This window comes from Corvus brachyrhynchos, unplaced genomic scaffold (assembly GCF_000691975.1).
Source record: "Corvus brachyrhynchos isolate BGI_N302 unplaced genomic scaffold, ASM69197v1 scaffold710, whole genome shotgun sequence".
Lineage (NCBI taxonomy): Eukaryota > Metazoa > Chordata > Aves > Passeriformes > Corvidae > Corvus > Corvus brachyrhynchos.
Window position 1 is genome coordinate 310064 of NW_008236029.1, and position 27516 is coordinate 337579.

The 27516-nt window shown below is 37.1% G+C and overlaps 1 protein-coding gene across 7 annotated transcripts in view; it reads left to right on the top strand.

Annotated features, from left to right (window-relative positions):
- OXR1 (oxidation resistance 1) overlaps positions 1–27516 on the top strand; it is a 276422-nt gene that overhangs the window by 236620 nt on the left and 12286 nt on the right. For 5 of the 7 annotated variants that reach the window (XM_017731281.1, XM_017731272.1, XM_017731289.1 and 2 more), the window contains 3 exons: positions 1493–1661; positions 5002–5164; positions 24847–24927. In XM_017731281.1, coding sequence (XP_017586770.1) covers positions 1493–1661; positions 5002–5164; positions 24847–24927 — 413 coding nt within the window. Of the gene's footprint in view, positions 1–1492; positions 1662–5001; positions 5165–13601; positions 13775–24846; positions 24928–27516 lie in introns of those variants that run through there. The other 2 variants (XM_017731278.1, XM_008632255.2) reach the window with 2 other exon arrangements.

Consider the following 27516-nt stretch of genomic DNA (forward strand, 5'->3'; position numbering starts at 1 on the left):
GTATCAAATGTAAAAGATGGTATCGGAGAACTCACTAAAAAAAAGCCCAAAACATTTGAAATAGTCTTTTTAAGACTTGGGACAGGGCAAAATTGTTTGTTTTTATTCTATCTGCTAGCTGGAGCCATAATACCACTTCTCTGAGCTCAGGGAAGTCCTAATCTGCTGCCTCTGAAGGACCAAAATCACAAATAACAGATCATTTGAAGAGTACTTACCTAACACTGCCACAGAGTTCACGTGCCAGTCCTATGAAACAGACTTTTTTGTTTATTTTTGGTTCTTTTTAGTGTTTTTCTTTTCAATCTGGGAATTTACCTTTGAGCTTACACATTAATAAAATACTTCCAAATAATGCACATTATGACTAAGTTACTATACCATATGCTGCAGATATAATTCTAAAATGTTGACTGAAAATATGACTGAAAATTAGGAGGCATGCATTTAAATAGTTACTAGAAAAAAATACTCTTTTGTGGAACAGTACTGTTCTAAACTGTATGGTGAAAATCTGGTTGAGAAAACATAGTTGCAGTGTTTATAGAGCAAGAAGGTGATGTTTTCTCTGCTTAGTGGATCTGTGGTCTGCATAGACATTGAAGGAGAACTTCAGCTATAAAGAAAAGATGTGTCCTGGGAAACTGAAACTTTATCTGTATGTATGTGTAATACCAGAGCTAGGATAAACCCTTTATTGTCATAACTAATCATAATAACTCTTAAATTTACATTTTCCTTTCTTGCTTTAAAAAAATCTCTTATGGCTGGAGGATTTTGGCAATTAATCTAGTAAAGAAACAATTTTAAGAGGGCTTCTTCCTTCACCTTGTGCTGACTTGACAATTCAGACCTTGAGGGTAATCATGTAATTCTATTAGTTCAATTAAATATACTACCAGAGAGAAAAATCCTGCCCTGAAACATCCAGTATACTTCATCCTGAGGTAGTGTTCATACCGTTGAGGTGTTTGATGTAGCTAACAAGTTAAAGTTCATCTTAATCCTGTATCAGTAGGGCCAGAACGTTTCTCTTGTAAATGACAAGTAACTAATGAACAGCTATGACATGTGTGAATCAAGCCAAAATACTTTTTTCACACAATATCTTTTTCATGTATGTGAGATATCTGTTTAATGATGGAAGGGTGTTGAGAGTATGCATCAAGAGGGTTTAATGGTGATTCTGTATTGAGAGTCTGCATCAAGAATACCTTCCAAATATTTTCAAGCATGGATGAAATGCTATAATAATGTGATCTGCAGCTGGAAGCAGAAATGAATGTTCGAATTATTTAGTGTGTTGTACTCTGAAGTTAATTCTGCTGATGCAATTTACATAACAAAAAAAGGCAGGTAATTATTTCTACTTATCTTACCCCATCTCCTATTACTTATTTATACAAATGTCCTATATATCTCAATTGCCTAATATAAAATTAGTTAAACTCTTCAGTACATTGTGGATAGCTAACTTTGCCTTTATTAATAGGTTCTTCTGTTATGAAAGAAAAGAGACGACATCGATCTCACAAGTTTCTATGTCTCAGGGTTGGAAAACCCATGAGAAAAACATTTGTTTCTCAAGCAAGTGCAACAATGCAACAGTATGCACAAAGGGACAAAAAACATGAGTACTGGTTTGCTGTTCCACAAGAAAGGTAAGAAGGAGGTAAACTGTAAAAATCAGCAATTTCCAGTAGCTGTTTGAGCTTTTTATTTTTTCTGCACCATTCAAAATTTTGCAGTGACTGTGTCTCTAAATAATCACCAAAAAGGGTCAGTGTCTGAGGATATTGTTGATTGGCTTGTATTGTAATTGCCATTGGAATACCTCATTACCTTACTGACATTTTACTGATTTGCTTGAGTTATTTGTAAGTTTGGCAAGTAGTTTCTCATTATACTATTTAGGCTTTTGTTTGTAGCAAGTAAATAAAGAAAGATTCATGTGGTGTCTGGTGGATGAAGTAAGTTCTGCAGCAAAATCTTTGTCATTATCTGTGCTTCCCATTATTTGGAAACTTTGTAAAAATCCTGAGTTCAGAAGAGCTAGCTGGGCTTCTTTTGTCTTATCTTTATATATGGAACATAAAACCTTTCCATGAACCAACTTAAGCATGTCTACTGGAAAAATACCTAAATTTGTTGAACTCATTCAGTGACATGAGATGTTCATGCTCACTCACTGGTACAGTCTTGTATTCTGAAATGATCTTTACTGCTAGGAAACTGTGACTTATTTTCAACCCAAAAGTGGTTTTTAGTGCCTTGTCAAAGACTAGGGGGACAAGAAAGAAACAAAAACCTCTCAGGTATCACCTTGTATAAATACCTACCCACAATGATCAAGTCACTTTTCCATCTTTTCTTTTGAGCTGAATGGTGTAGAATGTTCACTTGGGGCACTGCAGTTGAGGACAGATATGGATCAATTTGAGAGAGTCCAGAGGAAAACAGCAAGACTATTTAATGCCTAGAAAGTATAACATATAAAGAAAATTAGAAGTAAGTGGTGTTCTTTAATCTAAAGGAGAAAAGGTTGATTACAGACATAAAATCATTTTATACTGAACTTGGCTGCAACAAGAAAGGCAGTAGTCTTTTTTGTTTCATGTCCACTGTGGATGGAAATGTGTAATGGACTGAAATTACATCTGTTCTACTTTTCCAGCAGGTAGAATTGAGTCTGTGCTAGTGCATAACTTACTTTTAAACATCACCCCTGCTACCTCTTAAGTGGTAGAGAGGATGCAAAGTTTTGAGTCAAAGGTCTGTCCCTCTAATCCTGCTGCAGTTAGTCCTGTCTGGGCCACGAGTTCTCTTGTGGTTACAGTCAACTCAAATCTGCTTGTTCTATTAGTACCATATTTAATTAGAAAACAGATAAATGTTTCACATATGGCAATGATGTCTAGATGAGTTAATTAAAATGATTACTGTCTCTTTGGTTAATTTTCTGATGTATCAAGCACTTACCTTCAGCATAAAGCAGAATTAGTCACCTATTTTGGAAGAAATGGTTCTTAGTTTGCAGTCTTGTACTGATCTCCTTAGAAATTATTTCGTCTGTGAAATAACTAACTGAATGGGGCAGTATAGTACCAGTATCAGTTCTTTATTCATTCAATGTGCATCCTATGATTTTTGTAAAGAAAAAGTTATGTCCTCATAATGGGGTGTTCATTCTCTTAATTCCCTGTTAACCTTGCTGAGTGCTAGTCTGCATAGGTCAAAATACTTAGCACCAATCCAGTTGTCTTTGTCACTGAGTAGTAAGAAAGACAGAAAAGTGGGTATCTGTCAAACCAGCTTTATTTCAGTGTTCTTGAACTCAAAAGAGCCAGTCTGGGAAGGAGTGTCTAACTTAAGCACCAAGCTTCATGTACTTTTTTTAACTGCTGTAATTATACATAATTCCAAGTTCTTGAAAAGTTAAAATCGGGACTTAAGAAAAAACTTCATACTTGTATGACAACTTAAAATTGATACCTCTTACAGTGCATGAGGAACCTGCAGCTTCTTGTTTGGACTTCTGTGATAGAATTTACCTAACCTAATGCATCCAGAATGTTTTGTTCTTTCCTACTGCCAGAGAAAAATTTGCTTTTTTTTTTTCCCTTTCATCACTGTTAACCAGGAACCTTAATCTTAACGAGGGTGATTTTAAATAACTGACCCTGTTCAGAGACTGTTACTACATACCTGTGTGCAGTATCCTGTTAGGCAGGGGCACATGAAAAATGTAACTGTACTTTTGAGAGACTTTGCAGCTCTGTATCTCTTGCTGGTTTTCCAGTGTTCAGTTTTTCAAGGATTTATTATGGAAGGGGGGAAAAAAGGTTCAAGTATTATTCTTCATGCTATTATGGTACGCAGATGTAGCAAATATCTGTGAAGAAAGACATAGGAATATTCAAACTCTTGTAACCAGAGTCGTAAGGCTCTAGCTCTGAATCTCTTTTCCATGATGAAGAGACACTAGTAGATGCATTGCAAGTCCTTTTCCTGATTGCTCTGTCTGTGCACCTGCAGCAAATACAGGGTAGACTGACATCTGTTAGGATTGCAAATAACTTCTGTCTGTGAATTTGCTCTTCTAAACCAGAGAACAATGCCATTTTGTGGCACATAACTTAAAAGGAGGTAACTTTGAATCTTGGTACTTACTGCGGTTAGAATAGTCTGTAGTTTGTGATTTCATGATTTTATATTTGTGTGTATATATATATATATATATATATGTGTATGGTGAGCATATTTCTTCAATGCAAGCAGATGACTACAGCAAGAATATTAATCTCTGAAACTGAAAATATTAAGGCCTAGGGGATATTGACTAGACATTCTATTAGAGCTGTGAAATAATTCTTGCCACCAGTATTTCTAATGAAGACCATCTGCAAATAGCTTTATTTTTGGTTCCAAAAAAGCATTCAAATTGTTTTTAATACAGCTGAACTTTTCAGGGATTAGCTATTATGTTATGTTGATGCTTTCAGCCATATTCCCTCCCATCCATATTCCCTCACATCTGTAGTACTTCCCACAATTTGTATAATTTTGATTGTCTTGGAAGTGTTCAGCTGTTCTTCAGGAGTGGGGAAAACAGACATGCAGACATTTTTAAATTCCAATTTTGTTTGGTTTTATGTAACTCTTTCTAAATAAAATAGAAAAGTCTTAGTGTTTTATTTTGAGATTTATTTCAGTTTTAAGAAAAGGTATCCGATAGGAGAGAAGTGGTTGAAAGACTGTACTTGTATATGAAATCACAGCTAATGCATTGCCAACTTGCTTCCTCATTTTTTCTCCAGTCAGCTTCATATATTTAAAAATTTTTAAAAAAAGAACTAGCTAGGTTTTTTCCAAAATCTGTCTCTAATATCTAGTAAAATATTAAATAGTATTTTTATTTTAACCTTAAATACTTAATATTATTAGACATTACCTAAAACTCACCTTATTTTTCTTTCCTGTATCATAACTTGACTTTTCTAGGACAGATCACTTGTATGTCTTCTTTATCCAGTGGAGTCCAGAAATATATGCAGAAGATACTGGGGAGTCTCTTCGGGAACCTGGATTTATAGTGGTAAAAAAGAAGGAAGAGCCTGAAACTAGTGAAGAATCTAGTACTGAGGATGCTGCTAAAGAATGGGAGGTAAGGAAGAGCAGTGTCAAAGATTTTTTTTTTTTCATGCATTCATAAGAATATATTAAAATAATATTAAGTATTTTCCAAGAGGATGAACAAAGCACTTTATTAGTCTGATTACCATGATCATGGCTGTTCAATTTATGCCATCCTAATGCTTTGCTCTAACATCAGGTCAGGGCAACATTTCACAATTGCAAGGCATTTTTGTGTGGAGCAAATTGTAACTTAAACCTCCTAGGGAAAGGAATGTGAGTATAGTAACGACGTTGGATTTGCAGACTTAATTTTCAGTCTCATAAACTGACAGTTTCCTGATATTTATTTTTCATGTATCTGGATTGTTCAGTGTTTATTGGTAAGACTCTAAAAAAGGGATGGGACAACAAAAGAGGAAAAGAACAGCTATTAGTGACATGTCTTTTCAATAATTTAGTAATGAATTTGTCAGTTATAACTTATTCATGCATTAAAATGTTGAGTGAATTTTAGAAATATATTGTAATTGCAAATATCTCTTCTTTTTTTTTTTGTAATAAGCACATTTCTCTCATGTGAATCTGTGTCCACTGTGCTTCTATGGACACATCTTTACATGTCTGCATGGTTTTGTTTTGTAGTGTACATGCAGTTAAAGCACTTCTAGTCTTGTACATTCAAGTGTTGGTCAAAAGTTTGATGATTCTTGTCGTTATATATATTGTAGAAGTATCCCATCAGCACTGTGTAATTTGAGTCTTGGGACAGCAATTGCAATCTCTGACTGTAAGATTTCTTTTGTTTTTCTTTCTCCTACCCCCACCTTGCAGTGGAACATGTTGAAATTAAGGAAGTCTACACTTGTGTTTCATGTAGAGTGTAAAAGAAATTTTAAAGAACTGCAGTAGTCTAATGACAGGTAGTAGTTTTCTGCTTAGCTCCAAAAGTTAGAACCATAGAACTCTGAATTCAGAGTTCAAACTTAGCTAGTTGAAGTATTAGGCCGTGGTTGCAAAACACACTCCCTTCAGCTCAGTGATGTTGCATGAAGCATTTTTGCTTTGAGACATTGAAATTAATATCATAAAAACATATCTTTTGAACTTTCATATTTCCAGCATATGTATCGAGTATTTTTACCAACAGTGTATTTTGTTGATTCTTGCTCAAAGCCTTTACAAGTATTTGGTCATTTAAAATTTGGCCTTTTGGAGCATGGGGATCAGTGGAAAGTGATCTATATCATAGTTTAAAGCACAGTATACCTCTCTTTTAGTGAGCTCTTCAGTAGCTTAGCACCTTAATATAATTACAGAATAATTTCTATAGAATATAGTGAAAAGAATTTTTCATTATTGAATGTTGTAAATTTTAGAAGCTATTTTTGAAGATAGTTGAGGCAGTACATTTTTTGCAAGTATTAAAATCTGTAAGTTATTTTCCACAGAATGAGGCCACACCTTAAGTCTGTATTTAGGTCTTCTCTGGAAACAGTCATAGGAAACATTTCAAAAATATTGTGATTTCTGTGTGTTACGTGAAATTTGTCAAGCTTGGTTCTCTTAATATTATCAAATAATAATTTTCCAATTTAGAAGTTAGTGTGATTAGTGAGATGGATAACTGTATAAAAAAAAATGTTATGCAAGTACAAGAAATATGCTAATGTGGTCTTTTGTGCATTTTAGTTTGAGTAATGTGACTTCCTGTGACTGACTTTTAGCACGAATCTGAAAGCTGTTTAAAACTAACTTTTTAATCCAAAATGACAGTACCAGATGGTTTGACCTGTCATTACATAAAACTGTGTTTAGTGGCTTTTGACATGTATGCTAAAAAATATGAGTAAATACAGGGAATTGTAGCTGTTGTCATAGTCATTTCCACTTAATTTCAGTGATTATTGTCGATCAGTATCCTTCCTTCCTTCAATGCAACAAGCTTTTCTTCTGTGAGTTTTTGCTCCCGATGCAATCTAAAATAGCAGGTGAACAGTATAATTGAAGTCTTTTGTGGGTATTTGGCTGAAAAACAGGCTGCCTTTTTCAGATCACAAGGGTGGGAGAACTTGGGGTGGAAGGGAAGTGGAAATGCATCACAAAGTACTGTTGATCTACCAAAGGATGAAGGTAGTAGAGTACCTTTCTTTTCCAAAAAGTGTTCTCCCTGCTGTCATTGTACAGTATCTTAAAACTAGAAAAACAGGGAAGAGGATTAATGGGTAACCCAGGTGTGGTGCTCTGAAACAGCTTTTGTTTCTTTGCTAGTTCTGTTAATACATTCAGGTGCAGCTTTTTATCAATAGACTTTGAGAAAACCTCTGCTTGTTTAGTGGAAAAGAAAATATGGGAAGAATAAGCAAAGGCAAAGATCAGTAACATGAAACAAGTAGTAGATGTTGGTTTATTTAAGTTTATCAGTGAATAGGACTGAACTCTTACTCTAACTTCAGTTTTTGTCTGCTTATGCTTGCTTCTACCATAATCAAATACTACATTGTACAAAGTGTCAGAAAAAAACTCCAGTGAATCCTTTAACTTTTTCATTTTATAATGTTGCACCCTTGATAGATAACTGACTTAGAAGAAATAATTGTGAATCTACTGCTGTCTGACATTACCATCAGTAAAGGTGACTAATTCACAGTTACTTAGAGTTCGAAACAATCTCTCTGAGGCGCCTTGGAGCTGCTGTTGCTGATGTTGTTGATCAGTGTCTGTCTTCCTGAGAGGCCCCAGCCTGTGTCATTTGCAAAGCTTTCTGAAAAGGATACTTTTTCAGTTAAGATCAGTCCATGCTAAAGACTTGTCTCTGGTGTCCACTAGAAATGAATAGGCAACAACTTTATTTGATATACTATCTAAGGAATTAAACTGTGATGCTAAGTTCTCAGTTGTGTTATCCTCATCCATTTTTCTCAAATGTCTTTTATCTTGTGCTTTAGTGAACGGGCTTACACCAAGGAAGAGGGTGTTTTGAGTTGTGTGGGGTCGTTTGGGTTGGTTTGTTTGTTTGTTTTGGCTGTGTTTTGGGGTTGTTTTGGTGCTGGTTTTTTTGCCATCTGTACTGAGCTATAGGCCTGTAAAGGTATATTTATAATGGTATTCTTTTTTTACTTGATGTGTCTAAGTTCAAGTGCTAATGGCTTTCTGTATGTGTTAGCACATATGATGAGTACTGTTATGTGTTAATAAACAAACTCTTTCTCCAAAGCATATTCTGTATATGCATCTAAACATGGCAAGACTTGACAGCAAGCTGACTCCTTCTGTTATGCAGTGTCTCAGAAGCAACTTCATTGGTACTTATGGTCTAATCTTGTTTCCTTTTTAAGTTCAAGTTGTGTATATAGTAGGTTTCTATTTAAACCTGAAATCTGTTAAGAAAACCCTTGAATTCCTCTGCATTAGAGTAATTCTTTTTTAAAGCATTGGTTCTTCCTTTCCCCTTCCCTGTCATTTGATCTCATTGCCGTTATTCAAGATGGAGTTATACTTCAGGTCCATGTAAATCTAAATACTCATTCACAAGATATTTGAAAGCAGGAAATTTTTTGTCTTAGGACCCCCAAGCTGGTCTTAAAGTAGTTGAAAGCTCATCTGTTTCATTTTTTTCATTAACTTGTTCATTGTGGAGGAAATACAGAAAATTAATTTGATTTAAAACAGTCTAAGAGTTAATCTCCAAAACGAAGCATGAGTTGATAGGTACTTGAAAATATTTTTTCCTAGACATGGTGAGTCATGTTCTGAACTTGCATTTCATAGTGATTACCTTTGGTTTTGCCTACTGAATGTCTGTAGAAAACAAAGATTGAATGCTTCTGGAAAGCAGCATGCTGTAGTAATGCATCCAACTGAATTTCAGTTAGAACTTTAGATGTGGTTTGAAAATGCTTACTAGATCAAACCATTAGTTGCAATTGAACTTCTGTCTTCTTGAAATGGTATTTGACTTGGACACTCAGCATTCCAACATTAACAAAGCTGTAACTTCTGGAGTGTCTCAGAATTCTATTTCTGTGCATTTATGGAAACGTGAAGGTCACAAACAGTGATTGTCTCTGGTTAGATAAGCACCTATGTCCAATATCCCAGTCTTGAAACCTTTTTCAGGTATTAAGTTCTTTATTGGATCTGGACTGGATTCTACAACATTTCTATATTAAAATGGATATTGCAGTTTTAGAATGCACTGCTGTCTTAAATTTTTGTATTCTTAATCATGTTTCTTCTATAAATTTGCTTCCATTCCCAACTCTATACTTCAGTGCTTGGATGCTGGTGCAACATCTGCTTGTTGTGTCTTACATTCTAAAATGTGGTATGAACATAATGCTGTGCGACAAGCTGGATAATACTGGATCAGCAGAGAGAAGAGGAAGGCTGAAACCTGTAGGCTTCTTGAATGAAACATTTCACAGAATGTGTAAAGATGCACCAATGTAACAGCCGTCAGAATAAGAATATTTTTTCCAATATGTTTCTTGAAAGGCTGTCTCTTTATGATAATGAATTGGATATACAAGCTAGATGGTTATTTGATTTTTACATCGTGTATTGTCAGTTAAGAAATTGGATGTGTCACTATGCATGTGTTGCTGTGCATTACCACAGAATGTTTAATAGGCTTTGCTCTGGTACTGGAGGATGAGTCTCTTCAATCCCAGCAGTCATATGCTATAGTAGAAATGTTTCTGTTAATTTATTTTGGTTGGAGAAAGGGACTCTGGTGTCCATTTACATGATCCAATGTTCTTTGCAGAGATTGGTAACTTTCATTCTTGCTTTTGCAATTAACTTGAGTGATATTGTACTGTCTCTCAACTTCATGCATTAGGGTATTCCTTGTTTTGCTGTATTTATTGTCACCACTTAATCTATTTTGAATCTTTCTATAACTTGTAAGTGAAAATTCAGAGGTTTCAATGACTTGGAGCTGTCCTGTAGTTGGAATTATGAACGTGCAATTGAAATTGATGGCTATTTTATGTATCTAATAGAGGGATCTGGGATGGTCCCTCTGCTAAGAGTTAAAGCAGAGCCATTCAGCTAAAAAGCTTGTGCTTTTGAGATTCTTAATGGCTTTCAGCAAACCTTTGAAAATCCTCAGGAAAACTTTGTAATGGAAAAATGCTTCCTTTTTTTTCCCCCTCCCTTTCCCTAAGCTGTTAACAGGAAACAAACGATGACTACTCAAATTAGACTTCCTTTCTTACGGAAACTTTCTCAGCCAACTAAGAAGCTGTGCCAGTCCATGTTGTATTGACACTTCAGGAGGTAGCTTTTTGTAATGTTTCAGTGTTTCTTGTACCCGTAAAAGGAAAAGGGATCAGACATCATTTGGCTGTAATCCCACATTAGCTTCACCTGCAACAATTTTTATGAAGACCCACTTGTAGAAGACAGAGTAGTAATTTTGTATAGAAGCCAGTATCTGATTTTGTATTTTTTTTTTTTAATTTCAACTGCATTCTAACTTCATTGCTCCTGAACTTGACACTTATTCATGTGGAATCAACAGCAAATTGCAAATAAACTGAGTAATTATGCCCCTCCAGCCTGTCCTGTTACTGTTCTGGGCTAACTTCTGTCTCTTAAGGGGGTTGGAGCACAGGAAGTATATTTTTTCTTAATGTAACCTCACTCAAAAAGCATGATTATTAAATGTAAGGATTGTAGAATTCAGTGTCACGACTTTTCTGTTTCTGTGGTATCAGGACACTGTTAGTGACTAAGTGAAACAAAATAGTTTCATCTTATCCAGCTGCAAAAACCTTCTTCCACATCCAGTGTCCAGCCTTCCTTCTGAAGTTGAGGTTGCTATGCTTACTACCCTGTTTCAGTGTTATGAAATCTTGTCAGCTGATAACTTGAAATCTGGTATGGCAAAAGGTGTAAACCAGGTAATTGGTTTGGAGTGGAAATAAGACATTCCATAAGTTGTATCTTTATTTGTTGTCACTCTCCTTTTTTGCTGCTGCTACTTAAGTATTTTTTTGAGACAGGTTAGTTTATTAGAAGAAACAACATTGGGAGGTACAATTACAGAAAAGGACTATGCACATTGACTGTATAGAGATCTGTATCTTGGTTATGAATTAACAATGACAATAACAAGATTAGCATTCAGTGTAGTTAGATACATTTTCTGTTGCTCTATGGTCTATGTAAGAAATAGGTGGATGCTCTGATGTGTTTGCTGCTGTTCTGCATGGGTGTCAGATCTGAGCTGGTGCTCCTCACTAGAATCTTTTATTAAGAACAGTGATGGCAAGGCCTATGTTAATTGCAGCAAGATACAAGATTCTGATTCCAGTTAACAGATACTGTAATCCCCAAATGCATGAAAAAATAAAAGGACAGTTTATTAATCTTTCACCAAGTGGTGCTACTGGGGTCAGATTTCTCATGTGGGCTTCTTTCTGTGGCTGGGGTTGAGATCTGTCACAAGTGACAAGTTTTGCCACTTTCCTAGTGTGCTGTTTCTTGGTGCTGCTCAGGTTCTCCTGCCCTCCCCCTGCAGCAGATGCTCCCAGCTGAGGGCAGCTGCCAGCTCATGGGGGTGGCTGCTGCTGCAGGACTGAGCACCAAAACAGACTGTCAGGAGGTCTCATAAAGTTACTTGTGCAATCATTCCCATTAAACTTTGCAGCTGGAATTAAGTGAAAAAGTGAGTAATCAGATCTAACAGAATTTTATTGCTCTCTTTTCTTTTGAGCAAGTTTTCAAAATCCTTTTGAGAAGCTCTGGGAAAAGCCATTTTTTTTAAAGAGAAGCTTGAAACTTATAAACAAATTGTTAGAATTGTTTAAGATTAAATGTTGCAGGACAAAAAACAATTCAGTTCATCAGATTCTTTTCTTCCTTTCCCAGCTTTGGAGAAACAACATGTTAGCTAGTGTTAGGGAGGAATTTTTATTTTTCTGAAGGGCAGGGAATAGATGACTGATAAAATAGGCTGTGGAAGAGTTAGTTGTATTGCTAGCTTTTGCTTTCTGCTTTAAAGGTTTCCTTTCCAGAGAAAGTCTGAAATATTTTTTCTGCATATTCTCCATTCCTTTAAGATTGCCCAGACTTGGCAGAGAAGAGGGTGATGTCTGTAGCTTGTATTATATTTTTGTATTGATGGTAATTCTCATTTGAAACAGTTTTAAGGGTTTCTGGTTTTCATTCTTGTTTTAACCCTCAGTATTAGTTCACTTACTATTTGAAAATAAAACCCAACAAAAAACCTCAAGCACATAAATAGGCATATGGCTTATTATTGGAATTGTACACCATTTGGCTATATATGTAGTGTATTATTACATATTTGAATTTCCTAAATCCCAGCTTCAGTAATAAAAATGTTTTTACTTCCCACCTTAATAGTTCTGATAAGTTAGAACAAATTTACTTTTAGAGATGCCAGCTCCCAGAAAAGGTTTTACTAAAAATAAAAACATTTTATCAAAAAGAATATTATACGCTAGTGCAAGCCGAGATGTTCCATTATAAAGTTGGCAGTAAAATACAAGTTTTGGTCCTGGTTTTCTCTGCTTGGACATCTTGGCTTTTAGATCACAGTGCAACAGCCTGAGTGAGCAATGATTTAATGTTGTTGTGTTGCTGACCTGGCCTATTTAATATTTCTGCACAGAACTTGAAGCATGGGTGATGTGGAGATTTTTTTGATGGTTGTTGTTTGTTTTGGGGGATGTTGGATGGGGGAAAGGGGATGTTTCATTTTGGGTGTGGGGTAGAAAGACTGCAAGTGCTACTACAGAGAAATTCTTGAAGGGTTGTCATGCTTTTTACTGTTGCACATGCCTGTTTAAATAAACAACCTTTCTTAAGGGGAAAAACAAAAATCATGATTCCAAAAATACTTTCTTGCTGGGACTAGCATTTAACCCATATAGCAAATTTAGGTTACAGACAAAAGAATTAATTTTCTTCTTGTAGCTTACAAACTGAAAAGGCTTCAAGCCTAACAGTTTCTGAATGCTTTAAAACCCTTTTTTTTTTTTTTTTTTTAAATAATATTTTAAATCTTCACTGACCACTCTTCTGGACTCTAAGAAATGACTGATAGGGTTTATATACAGTTGTCAGCATAAGGAAGACAAACTATTAGTTTAATATTGAATGCAGACATTTTACCATTAGAAATTGTTTATGAACAATTATGTTGTAACAGAATATTGCACACAGTTCTTGGGGATTATTTTTGTGCTTCCCAGTATTGTGTACAAACAATTCCGTATCTTACATTAATAACAGTTCTGTATCTTTAAATATTTTCCCCTTTTTAACAAACTAGTGCTCTGCAACCACACTTGAGCGCAGGAAACCTTCCTCCTTGTGTATCGTCATCATTTGCGATACATCCCCTTGCTGAACACTCGCTCATTTGTTCCCTGCCTTGTCAGTCAAATGTGAGCGTCCAGCAAACTATCCTGTCACAGCGTCGTGGGGCTCTCCCTGTGCCTGGAGCTGACAGCAGGTACAGAGAATGCTTTCAAACAGCCTTGAACCATGTTTTTTGTTTCATTTCTTTTTTTAGTCTCATTTTATTTTTAGAAGGGAAATGTCTCGTCTCTGGTATGGGAAGAAGGGAAGAAAGCACCAGCCAGTTAATCATAAATGCACTCTGGTAATTTTCAGTGTAGTATGTTCATGTCTGTTATTGCAGTCTTTAAATGTTGTGGTGCAGAGGCAGTTTCTGTAAGTTTAAATTTTGAATGTGTGAACAGGAGTCAAAAATTTTCATTATCTTTGGAACATAATCTAATTACTGGTATTCCTTTGGCATTAGGTAAGAGAAACTACTTTGAAATAAGGTGGGATTTTTTTCCTTTCCTTTCCCACCAGCTTTTTTTCCTTTCCTTTTGTTTCCCTTGGAGTAATGCATTTCTTCACCAAAAAAATGTGCTTTATAGCTAAATACCGGGAACAGGAGTTTTGCATGGGCATATAATTAGAGAAGTGGAAATTTCCTGACTTACCATTACCTTCTCAGAAGCCAGTCAACCATATGAAGGTCTGATAATACTTCTAAATTCATGGACATGAGTCTGCTGTACTCCCATTCTCACATTTATAATGAAAAGGAGGGACCAATAACATTGGTTTTGCAGTTTATTAGATTTATGAAAGGGAATAGAATTTTTTCAGTGTTGTTTTCCCCAAACAGACTTTGTAGTACTATTTAATACGTAGTAGTATCTAAAGGAAAAGATTTTCAGTGAGACTTGCAGAACAATGATATCTTGAGATAGGGAAGAAATGATCCTGACAATATACTTGTTTGTGCTTTTACTCACTGGTAAATTTGGAAGATAGTTTTCATTTAGACTCTCCTTGTGACAGGCTTTTTACTGTCTTCTTCTTAAGAATTACACATCACTGGGTTTTGAAGCGTACTTCTTTCAATGTGCTGTTGAATTGGGGTTTTATTTTTTATTTATTAATAGGGTTTTATTCTTTATCTTTTATGTATTGTTTTTATCTTTATTTGTAGCCAGGATACTTGCAAAATATGAAATTGACTTGTTGCAGCAAATGATTCTGTAAAATGTGTGTTCCTAACAACACAGTTTTGAAGTAATAGGCTCTTAACTTTCCTCTGTGGTGGTGGAATAGAATGGAGATATAATATCTAAATTAATTGAAATGTTATTTTAGCATACCCTGTAGCAGTGTAAAAAGTATCTGAAGTTTAGTTTACCAAGAATGTGTTTTTTAACATATATCTATATACATAGTTAAATAGGTATAACTTGCACAGATATTTTAAAAAGTAGTAGTATCCCTTGTTGTAATTGTTTCCCTTAGGACCAATACTGAACTTCAGCCAAAGTCCAGCTGTGTTATAAAAACAATACTTATCAGCTTTTAAGGACAGTTTGAACTGAAGAAGACTCTGTGAGAATAAGGATCAACTTTGCTGTGAGAGAGGTAGAGAACAGGTTATTTTAACATGTAAAAAGTCAAACTGGAAAAAGAGGGTACAGAAGTATCTACATATGAGGATATTTTTAAAATGTTGCTATGTGGATAAGAAAAGCTCTATTCTTGAAGTTGGGTTTTTTCTTCAATGAATGTTCATAAACCTAATGTGTAAGTGTAATATTCCTACAGAAAGGAAAAAAGGCATATTGGTATAATTATTTGTTAAGCAAGACAGTGGAAAGAATATTAAGGATAGTGGCAGCATATAAAGTGTACAGGTTTCTGACTAAATCTCTCTTTAGTGGTTGTTCTTAATTTGGATGATAACTCATCTGACATGAAATAACAGTTGCTGGACTAAATGAAGTGATACAATAAAACAAAAATGCTAACTTGAAGCAACTAACTTGCCCTAGATTATTTACCTGAAAGGCCTTTGTTACTTTCTTGATGATACAGTTAATTTGGGCTGAATTGAAGGTGTTTGGTACTTTCCCAGGATAAGAAATCAAAATTTTGGTGACCAACTGGTGCATTATACGCCCCCTTTAAAAAGCCAGTAATGTCAGCCTCCCATGTTTTAGTAAATGTTTGGTATTTACTCTGTCTCTTTATTTTATAGCAGTACAAGAGATGCCAGTAAGTTTCTAGAATGTCAAAAATGCAGGCAATGATTCTTCCTATCAAAGCATTTCAGACAAAAGACATCAAACAATGCAAGAGAACAAAAGATGGATTGCCTTCTTTGGGAATGCATGTCTGTGCTTTGCACAGCTTGGATAGGCTGCATAGCCAAAGGGGACAAAACCAGTGAAAACTGATCTTTGGCTTTTATATTCTCAAGTTATTAGCATGCAAATAGTTTTAGTAACTTGAATTATTTGAGACTTGCACAACTTCTGACGTTTTGAGTTATTGGTTAACTTTATTTGGTAAGCTAATGCCTGTATTCCTTTGGCTATTATGAAGGTATAATAATAGGGGCTTACATGTGAAAGATGAGGACTTAGTACTTCTCTGTGGATGTCAGAATTGCAAGGTTGCATCAATTCAGTAATACTACTGAAATATTTTTAAAATCAGCTTTCCATAGTAATTTTTTAGAGTCATAGAATGAACTAATGATATATTTTTAGTAATAAAAAACCAGAGTGGAATCCAGTACTTTCTTACACAGATCGCTAAGCCTAGAACCTTTCCTTGGTGACAGATATTTGCCATACTTGTTGTCCTAGGTAATTTGGGGGTTTATACATCATGCCATGACTGGATGTTCCCATGTGGGCCTCTTGGAACAGGTCCGGAGGAGGGCCACTAAATTGATCCAAGAGCTGTGTTTTGATATCAGCTGGACACCTCTGCTATGAAGACAAGCTGAGAGAGTTGGGGCTGTTCAGCCTGGAGGAGAGGAGGCTCTGGGGACACATTATGGCATTTCTTCCAGAGCCTACAGGGGCTCTCTTGTAAGAGAGCTGGAGGGGGGATAGGACCTTAATCTGAAGGAGGAAGGTCTAGATTACATACTACAAAGAAATTCTTCACTCTGAGGGTTGTGAGGCACTGGAATAGGTTGCCCAGAGAATTTGTGGAGTTCCCACCCCTGGAAGTCTTCGAGGCCAGGCTGGGTGGGGCTTTGACTAATCTGGTGTAGCAGAAGATTCCCTGCCCATGTTGGGGAGGTTGGAGCTATGTGATCTGTAAGGTCTGTTCCAGCCTGAGCTATTCTATGATTATAGTTCTTCCACTGAATTATTGGGTGTTATATTATTTACATTTTTAATAATTGTGAAATATTAGTCTACTTTGACAAATGCAGTCAGAGTAGCAGAGGAATTTTCGAAAAGGTTGATTATAAGTTGAAAGAAATCAAATGAGTAGTAAAGGCTTACATTTTTCCTGTGTGCTTTTAATGACCTATGGAATCGAAATTGATCCTAATAGACCTTTTTTCTGCTTAAAGTAAGAGACAAACTTTTTCATACTGGGCTATGATTCAGTTACTTCTAAGCCTGTGTAATGCTTTCTTGTCACACCTGAGAGGATCTTTGCAGGGCAGTATCAGAACTGAGGTGTACCCTTGCTCAGGCTGCCTTTTCCTGGAGTGGCAGCTTGAGCTCAAGCACCAGATGCTGTGGTTTCAGCAGCTGAACCTCTCTCTGGCTTCTCTGCTTGCTAGTGCTGAAACTTCCTTAAATAGTTTTGCAAGGCAGCTGGGTTTTTTTGGTCGTGTTGCTACAGATCTTTTTTTGTTTGGACAAAATGAGTAAAGTTTTCTGGCCTGCCTCTTTAAGAAAGTAATTTTCTTAAACCTTAGCTCTTTGCACAAACATCCTAAACTGTTTAATGTTTTGCATGTTAAATTTAGTTATCTTGCTGGCATTATCATATCTCTCATATGAGTGTTTTCTCATATCTTGAAAAAAATAGCTTGTTATTAAGGTCTACAGACTTGATATAACACTTTGTGTGCTTCAGGGTTTGATTGCATTCAAGTTCGTTTATTCTGGTTATTGCAGATACTTCCGTTTATCTTCAGTATATGTTAATTACAGCTTGGTACAGTTGCTGTAGGCTTAGAGCACTTTGAGGCAGATACTTAACAGCTCATCCTGCAAAGCTCTGGGGACAATACTGGTCACAGGGAGAATGCTGCTGTCATGTGAACTTCTCAGCATTTCTGTCCCTGCCCTGGAAAACACCCTGGTGTACATTTGGAGAGGGACAGCTTTAAAAATATTAGAGAAAGAACCGTGCTGCCAGCCAAACCAGAGAACTACTGTCATTCTATGGTCCTTCTCTGCATAAAATGGCCAGCTGTCATGCCTTCCCTTCCTTGTCACCAGTAGAGTGACAGGGAGCTGAATTGACTGAAAACCACACAAAATAGAAAATAGATAGCCACATGCTTACCAATGAATCAAATTAAGTTAGTCTTAAGGTTTGGGATTTTTTCAAATGATACGTCACAAGTGTTTATCTGTTGTGGTAAACCCCATGAATTAATGCATTATTGTGATGTAATCAATATATCCCAAATAATCATATTTGATGTGCTGGAGCACGTTGTCTTCTTTCCATCCTTCTAATATTTTTGGGAGGAAACTAAATTTGTCTGAAAAATAAACTTAGTGTTTTCTCTTAAAATACTCATAGCAGCTTTCAGTTCACATAGGCACCTTTTTATTGGAAGGTATTTTGAAGTAACTTTGTAGTGGCCTAATAAAACTACATTGGCTTTCTTTTCCTTCAGTTAAATATCCTGGAATGTTTCTGAATCTCGAAGAATTAATATTCATAAAGTTTACAGTTCGTCTGATTTTACACCTATGTATTAAGATTCAAAGTAAAATGGTTCAGCTTGTGTTCTTTCTTAATACTTGTTTTTTTTAATGTCATGTTCGGAGTTGTTAAGAGAGCCATTTATACCGTTAAGCTTTATCTGTTCTTATCTTTCAGAAGCACTCTTCAGCTCTGATAAGACCCTCCCTTTCTCTCGATGGAGACAGTTTCAGCTACTTGTTTGCTCTGACAGTTTAGCTGTGTTTGTTTTGAGGGCAGCAATTAAACCTCCTCCTTGTTAGCAAAGAGGCATTAGTGGGGTGTGTCACTTGTGACTTTGATAAACTGAGGAATCCCTCACTGGTGTAAAAAGCTTTTTTTAACATCTTGTCTGTAGCAGGATGATACGACCAGGGGCTGAAGGGGCTGATCATACATTGAACAATTTTAACTGCATTTTCATATGTGTTCCTGAAGGACAAAAAATGTTCCATATCTGGAATTTTGTCTTCAGTTTCATTCACTGCAAGTGACCAGCATAACTTGTAAAAGTTAGGTACTTTTGACATGGTTTCAGAAAAACAAAGTTTAGAAACCTGAATTTCTCCGAAAGGAGAATCCTTGGCTTCTTGATTGTTTGAATCATTGGTATGCAAACCCTCGACTTACTGCATTAAATATTAAAACTGTTGGGTGTTGTGCTAAGTGCTTAACTCGCATATACATGGTGTAGAGAGTCAAACTTGAAAGAGCCATACCATGAGTCATATTCATCCTATGGTTTTTCATCAATGCTGCCAATGTGAATACAGCAGGTAGTATTAGATCTCTAAAGATATATTCCATGTCTTTTCAAACTTGGAATCACAGAATCACAGAATAAGCTGAGTTGGAAAGGGCCCACAAGGATCAAGTCCAACTGCTGCGTTTTTTTCTGGTCCTAGAAATATGAGCCAGACACAGTTAGGCTGATAAAAAGGGGGTACCTTTATATAAGGATCCTTAGGTGCACAGTTTGTCAGGTGGAAAACACTGAAGATGCACCACTGCGTGGCATGTGTACAACTTCTATAGATTCTGCAAATTAGCATATCTGACAAGAGCTCCCCAATTAGCAGCATGCCCAGTGAAGTAATCCTCCCCAGCCCTAGCACCTTATAAATCCTCCCCCTTTCAGATGAGGACTAGGCTTTGTTTATAAAACTGTCTCGAAGAGCTGGTTTCAACCTTGGTTTCTAAGGAGAACCAAGATAGCATAGGGGTCCTGGAATTTGTTTTGTCTTTCTGCTTAGGAAAATACTGAAGTGAAGCTACGATAACAGACTACAGAGCTACAAGTATATGTTCAAAAAACACAGAACATATACGAAAGAAAAAAGGTAAAAATCCAGGTGGCATCACAACTTCTGGCCCTGCACAGCACCATCCCCAAAAGTCACACCCTGTGCCTGAAAGCATTGTCCAAACAGTTCTTGAACTCTGTCAGGCTTGGTGCTGTGACCAGTTCCTTGGGGAGCTGTTCCAGTGCCCAAACACCCTCTGATATCCAAACTAAATCTCTTCTGACACAGCTTCAGGCCATTCCCACAGTTCCTGTTGCTGATCACTGCAGAGAAGAGATCAGTGTCTGCCCCTCCTCTTCCCCTCACGAGGAAGCTGCAGTCTGCAGTGAGATCTCCCCTCAGTCTCCTCTTCTCCAGCCTGAGCAGACCAAGTGACCTCAGTCACTCCTCATATGGCTTGCTCCCAAAGCCCTTTGCCATCTTTGTTGCTGTTCATCGTGCATTCTCTAAGAGCTTTAAACTTTTCTTATGTTGTGGTGCCCAAAACTACCTCCAGGACTTGAGGTGCACCCCCAGAGCAGAGTGTGACAATCCTCTCCCTTGCCCGGCTGGTGATGCTGTGCCTGATGCCCCTTAGGACACACTTGGCCCTCCTGCCTGCCAGGGCACTGCTGATTCATATCCAATTTTCCATCATCCAGGACCCCCAGGTCTCTTTCCATGTCACTGCTTTGCAGCATCTCATTCCCCAGTCTGTCTGTGCTGGGTTGCTGCATCCCAGGTGCAGAATCCGGCGCTGTCCCTTGTTGAACTTCAGGTGGTTCATGATTGTCCAGTCCTTTGATTTGTCGAGGTCTCTCTGCAGGGCCTCCCTGCCTCTGAGGGAGTCAACAGCTCCTCCCAGTGTTGTATCATTGGCAATAGACAGTTTCAAGTCCCAAAGCAGAACCCTTTTCACCCTGAAGCACACTAACGATTCAGGCTATACACATTGTTTTGCTCTATTCCAACCAGTGCCCAGATTAACCATAAGAAGTTTAGCTGTTTTTCTCTCTTCCTTCTTTTTAAAGCAGAAAACAACTAGAGAGAGAACACAGCGTCCTTCAGGAACACTTCCTCATCCTCAAAAATTAGCTTGGTTATCAAGGAAACCAGAAGCTGATATGTCATAGTAAAGATAGCATAGTAAATAAAGCACATAGCAAAGTCATATTGGTAGACCTTTACTTAATTACTTTAATGGAAGAATTTTATTACTAAGAAGCATTTTTGTACTGAAAACTATAATCCAGTGTGCTGAATATGAATCTGCATCTACCTTTTATCTATGAAATGTCTTGCTTTCTAGGTATTTCTTATACTATATGAAAGACTAAGTTCTGCATCTGAGAATCAAAGTTCAAAGTAGAATGAGGTAGAAGTAGGTCTGGGAATGATAGGAAGACATACAGGTGATGGAGGCAGGAGAGGGAAGAAAACACTGGTTTATTTAGCTTGGTGAAGTAGACTAGAAGATTAGTAGAACTACAAGGAAGGAGCATGAAGAAATTCTGATGGAAGAGGAAATAGCATAAGCAGACTGTGAATTAAACCAGGTTATAAAGAAGAATAAACTTCCAATGTTACCACTAACATTTCAAAACAGTGCTCTTGAGCCTGGCAGGGAAAAAGTGCTGTCTGTTTGCAAGATGTATCTCAATTCCTGAATGAAGTTGAAGGTAGTTGCTAGTAAGCTTACACATAATGTGACTTTGAGATTCTGTAGCTCATTTAATGAAGAAGTACATAGTCTTGTCCACTGCAAAGCAGGAATAAAGCATGTTGGCCTAAACCATAGGCATTTGTGTTAGTTTAAAAGCAGTCTAGTCTTTTGGTGGGCAGGAGAAAAGCTGCTCGAAACTTCTGCTATGTCCAGCACAGAGCCAATCACTGAAGGCTCTGATGATGGGCAGGTTACTAGCCCAATTAGAGAAGTTGGTAATGCCTCTGTGATGACATATTTAAGAAAGGAGAAAAACTGCGGGAAGTTATCTTTCTTCTCCCGAGGGGTGGTGAGGCGGCTGCCAGGGGTGATCCCAGTGTGGCCACTGGGGCCTTCTTGGGGCCACTGGGGACCATGTGGCCAGCAAGGAAAACATGGCAAACAATTCCCCAACATGGAGCACAGACAAGATCAACCTTGTCAGCCCAGCGAAGCTCTATAAGAACTTTTCAATTGATAGAACTTGAGAACAATAGTACCTATGGACAACAATTTTCTTCCGAGTCAGAGAAGAGGGAGAAGTGAGGACAGGTGAGGACAACCAACATCGAGGTCAGTGAAAAAAAGGAGAGGGAGGAGGTGCACCAGGAGTCAGAGCTGAGATTTTTCTATAAGCTGTTGTGAGGACTATAATACAACAAATTGTTTCCTTGTAATTCATGAAGTGCATGGGGGGATGCAGAGATCCACGTGCAGCCCGTGAGGAAAAGCACTCAATGCTGGAGCGCATGGATACTGAAAAGCTGTAATCTAGTGAGGAACTCAAACAGAGAGCAAGGACCCTTGCTTCCAGAGAAAGAGAGAATTTCCAAACTAGACAGCTTCTCCTTAAAAGACTAAACCCCATGAACTAAAATGACCCATGATGTGCAGTTTTGGGAAGACTGCACCCTTCGTGGGAGGGACTCATGTTACAGCAGGTCAGATGGGGCTGCTATTTGTGAAAGTTAAAACCACATTGGAAAAGGTTGCAGAGAACTATCTCCCATGGGAAGGATCCCACGGCACAGCAGAAGAAAGAAACTCCTTTCCTTAAGCATAACGAAGAAAGATCTTTAGGAAGTGAAAGACTGACCAAAACCCCATGTTTTTGTCTCCTTGTGCAGTTGGTGCAAAAGAGAGAGGGACTGGGAAGGAAAGGTGTTCTAAAGGTTTATTTTAGTTTTCATTATCCTCTTCTAATTCTGTTGGTAATAAATTTTCTTTATACTGTTTAAGTCTTGAACCTGTTTTGCCTTAAAGTGTTTTTCTCCTAATCCTTAACCTCACCTCATTAGACTTTTGGTTTGTTTTTCTTTCCCCCCTCCTCTGCTCAATGATAGCAGATGAGAATGAATAAATGGGGTTTTTGTGGGTGCCTGGCTTCTAGCCAGTGTCAAACCCCAACAGCATTATAACAGAAGTCCCGGTGCTGCATTTGAAGGGTTGATGTATCTTAACGTACTCTCTTGAAGCCTGGTTCAGTGATGAGTGGATAAACTTGAGACAGTGTCTTATGGTTTATTCATGGAACTTAGTATGGATTGTATACTTAGTACGGACTATATGCTTAGTATGGAATGTATACTTAAAATAAGCACTGGGTGTGAAAGGGTGGCCTCTTTTCCTTTAATTTTCCTGTGGGTGGTTTGACATTCTATGACGTGCTATTTATGATGTTTATCATAGCATACCAACAGTCTGTTATTATGCAGGCTTTTGTTCTCAAAACAAATGGAATGTGACAGTGTGCAACAGGTTCAGCATGCCAAGAAGCTATTATATTGTACGTACTTGGATAGGTAGTCATGTTTCTCTCAAGGAAGAAAAATAAGGCAACTCCATGGCATATGAAAAGGTCAATCTCTGAGTTAAAAAGCTGATAAGCAATTCACAGATGGAGGATGATGACAGTATGTATTTGAGAGGTTGAAGGCAAGATGGCATTGCCCATAAAACTGTCTACATTTCCACCATGTGAAAAAATTTTATAATGGTGTCAGAGATTTTGAGATTTTTTTTTCTCAAGAATCTCCTTAAGTAACCAGACATCTGTGGTGTATTATAAGTTACCTACTGCCTCACATGTAGTATGGTGTAGCTTAAAGAAGCAATAAGGCAAAAGGGTCCTCACATTACTGCTTTTCAAGATTATGTTTGAAAGTTGCTGGTGTGAACAGTGTAAATTTGCAAAGAAGTGTCGTAGCAAATAAAAGGATAAAACTACACTATCACTTACATGTTTGAGTGTAATACTGTTAAAACTTTACATATAGCTATTTGACTCTGAGAATGCACAAGCCAATACAATTTACAACAATATTCTTGATATATTTTAAGGCAACAATAGAAAAATAATGGAATAAATTGAGTGCTAGTAATTACGAATTACTCAGTAATAAAGCTGGATGTCACAAGTATTCCTTTTTCCTTGCCTTGCAGTTGCATGGGGTAGAGTGAACCATCGCTGCTCAAGAGCCAGTCATGCATGACTGTGGGCTCTGTACTCAGGACAGTGGCGAGTATCTGGCCAAACTCCTTGTAGTAGGGACAGGTAGATGGGGAGCTGCTGGACTTGTGGTTGTCTTCCTTTGCACTGTGGTAGGCTCTAGAAGTTTTTAATATGCTCTTACTACATGGGACATCCATTTGATCTCTCCACCAGCTGTTTTAAGATGCTTTCATATCAATGATGATTTTGAGTTTTTCTCAAAATCACATTATTTGCTCTAGTTACATCAAAATGACTGTTGTAGTCCTTTAGTCAGCTTGTTGCACCAGAGCAGCATGTTCTAGAGCTTTCTGACTAAAGACTTTCTGGCCATACACCTCCTGCCAAAGTGGAGATGCCATTTGAAGTGAATGTGTTGACAGATGAGCAACTCCTGAAGCTTTGGAGGGGAATAGAAAGTCCAGGGTAAAGATATTGTCGGGTGGTATTGGGGTGTTATTAAACTGTACTCCTGCTACATTGTCTATAACTGTATCTTTGCTGCCAGACACAAGAGGTAGAGCTTACTGAGAAGCCTGAGATTTGCTTCTAGTCTTCATTTAGGAAAGCAAACCAGGTTCACAGGATTCATTAATCTGGGTGTAAAGAATGTTTGAGAGGACCTTGGGCTGAAGAGTTTGGATTAAGGCATGCAACTCAGATTGACTTTTAATTTAGCATCCTGATACTGGAAACTTTTTGCACTCCTATATCAGTTCTGTATTCATCCTAGATCAGTGAGATATCTGACTGCTAGTGCCCTCAGTGTTTATTTTGTAATCTTGCTGTGTTTACTCATATGTCTAAAATCACCTACATGTGCATTGTCCTTGCAGAAACAAACATCTCTTGGCCCTTCTTGTTTGTTTGTTGTCATTGCGCATTTTCCCTTCATTACTCTCCTCCAGTTTTTTCTTTCATACCTTTTTACTTTTCTTCAACTGTCAGTGGAATTATTGTCTTCCTGTCTCCATATTCAGGTAGTGTCAGTGGCTGAGTATCACCGCAGGATCGATGCTCTAAATAGCGAAGAACTGCGCACACTCTGCAGACGTCTCCAGGTGCCCTCTTCAGTAGTTTAAACCCCGTCTCCAGATACTAAAACATCTTTCTTTGTAGTGTCTTGGATCAGGGCAAGTCCTGCACTCAGTGGGTTTGTCTTGTCTACAGCACTACAAGGATCCAACAGAAAATTCCTTTGTTTTGGATGTGTTTAACTGTGCAATTCTATGATGGAATCAGTAATTTTATGATGGAATTACTACTTCCACATTTTTCACACAGGAATTTTCTGTTAGAATTTGACAATTTGTTCTCAGTACTGCTTGACTTGCAGTGTTGTGTTTTAACTTCTACTTTAGACTGGTGTGTTGTGTTAGAAGCTTCCCTAAAAAGAATGCAAAACAGGTGAAGAATCCAAAACCTTGTTGCACGGGTGTTTAATTTTATATAGGAATCTTTCACCAAGAATCTCACAGTACATGGCAAGTATGAAGCTTCACAACTTCTGTGAAATAGGTAAGTATTTTTCCCATTATAAAAGCAGGTAACTAAGGCAGTTCAACATGTCAAAGGTCATACACGTACGCACAAAACAGTACTTTGAAAGCAGTTTGGATTTTTGGAGGTCTCTGGATATGGATTGAAACTGATATTTGCATTCTCTTTAGGTGTTTCATAGTTTTTTGAGTGTTATAAAATTGTTAGCTGCTGTGCACATACATGCCTTACTGATGGAAAGCATAGCTTAGATTTCCTTAGAAGCATTGAGTATTTTGTTTTTCTCTACTACTTGGCTGCTGAAAATTTAAAATGTTTTATTCTGGTTTTTTTATTTCTTTGATCTTGGCTTTTTTTACCTATTAGGTAATTACACATAAGAAAACATTTTCATAGCTTTTTTATTTCTATTTGTTTAATAATCAGTAATTAATTGCTTTAAAATGTTTTGTAAGTAGTACAATTACATAGATCAATAATGAGCATGAACCTTGAACCCAAAAGCTGCCCTGTTATAGGAAAGTCAGAAATCTTGCAAAAAAAAAAAATAAAAAAAAATTGTTCCCACTTGAGAACAGAACTCTTCTGTTTTTGGCAAGTGGTGGCGGAGAATCCATGTATTAATATTCTGGAAGTGTCGGAGCTCTTTCCAAATACCTTTCACCTGGTACGCCCAAACTCAAAGTTTAGGCTGACTAGAAAAATCTGATGTGGTGGGTTACAGCCTATAAACTCTCTGCTCTGAGGCCATTTGAGTTGTGGTCTCAAATGTGGTATAGACTGTGTGACATTTACCAATCTTGGAAGCCCCTGGAATCTTACTATAGGTCAGTCTGCTCTGTCCAACTTTGGTGGGAAATAAATCTGCAAATTTTGCAGCTAGAGTGCTTTCTCTCAGATTGTTTTGAACAGATGCTCTTTGACTGCTTCTACAAAGCAGCGTTTTTCCTAGAAGAAAACTGCTTTACTGTAATAAATAATAATAGTAGTAAATAAAATAATAATAATAATGGAAAAAAATCCAACTGAAAAAATACCCCAATCCATGAAAACTCTAAACCAAAAAACTCAGTTCCCCACACCACTTGAATCCAAATTATTCATGTTTTGCACAGTGGTCTTTAATCAGAATTAAAGAATAACAAAGGGAAGAAGCTTTCTGCTCTACAGTTGAACAATGCTGAACTTCTCTGGAGCTGAAGCAGTATTATGATGGATGAAAGGCATTTAAGGTGGAAAATATTTGGACTATAAAATAACATTTTAGAGATAGCACTCTGTAAAGCAGCGTGCAGGTCATCTTGTACATGAAGCTATATGGATAATTGCATATTTTGTGTTGTGATACGGAAATTAGTGCATAGTCCATGTTGGAAGTTCTTGTTACTTCCCATTGAGAAAAGGAAGGCTTGAGCTTTTTTGTTGCTTTATACTCAATTTAAGCACACCTTTTCTTGGGTTTAGAATTAATACTGTGATTGAGTTACTGTATGAATATACTTTGATATGTTGACTTTATAAGGCTATTTTTAAATAATAAGGGTTTGTGATAGGAACTTTTTTCATAGTTCTTGAGGGGGAAGAAAGGAGTGTCCTTCTTTTTGGCTCAGGTGGCTGTATTTGTTTAAATATTCCTATCTGTATTTCAGAGTTTTCTTTGATTTGGCTTTTTTTTTTAATTAACTAAGCAAGTTCACAAAAGGTTGGCAAAGCTTACCATGGTGATATTGTGAAATAGTGCAGTTGTGTCCTGTATGTTTAGAGTAGGAGGGATGTGGCAAACTGGATTTGGCAGATATTTTCTTGAAATTTTCAGGATTCAGGTTTTAATTTGGACAGTCTGGCTTTCAGTGAAACTTGGTTTAGGCTGATAAATTATTCAGATGCACTTAATCTTGTTGAGATTTCTTTTTTCTTTAGCAAATCTCTCAACGTTTTAATAAGTCTTGCTGCAGTGGCTTATCTTACTAACTTCCTCACTTTGTCCTACTCCTTTGTCAGATTTCACTACCCCCTAGCAAGTTTTAAATATCCCTGCAGCTGGATTTATAGATGGAAATCTGTTTGGATCGCAGCTATTCTAGTTATCAAGACATGGCACTTTAACTTGAAAGTGCCAGTGAATGTTGACTGGGGTAAGAAGCTGTTGT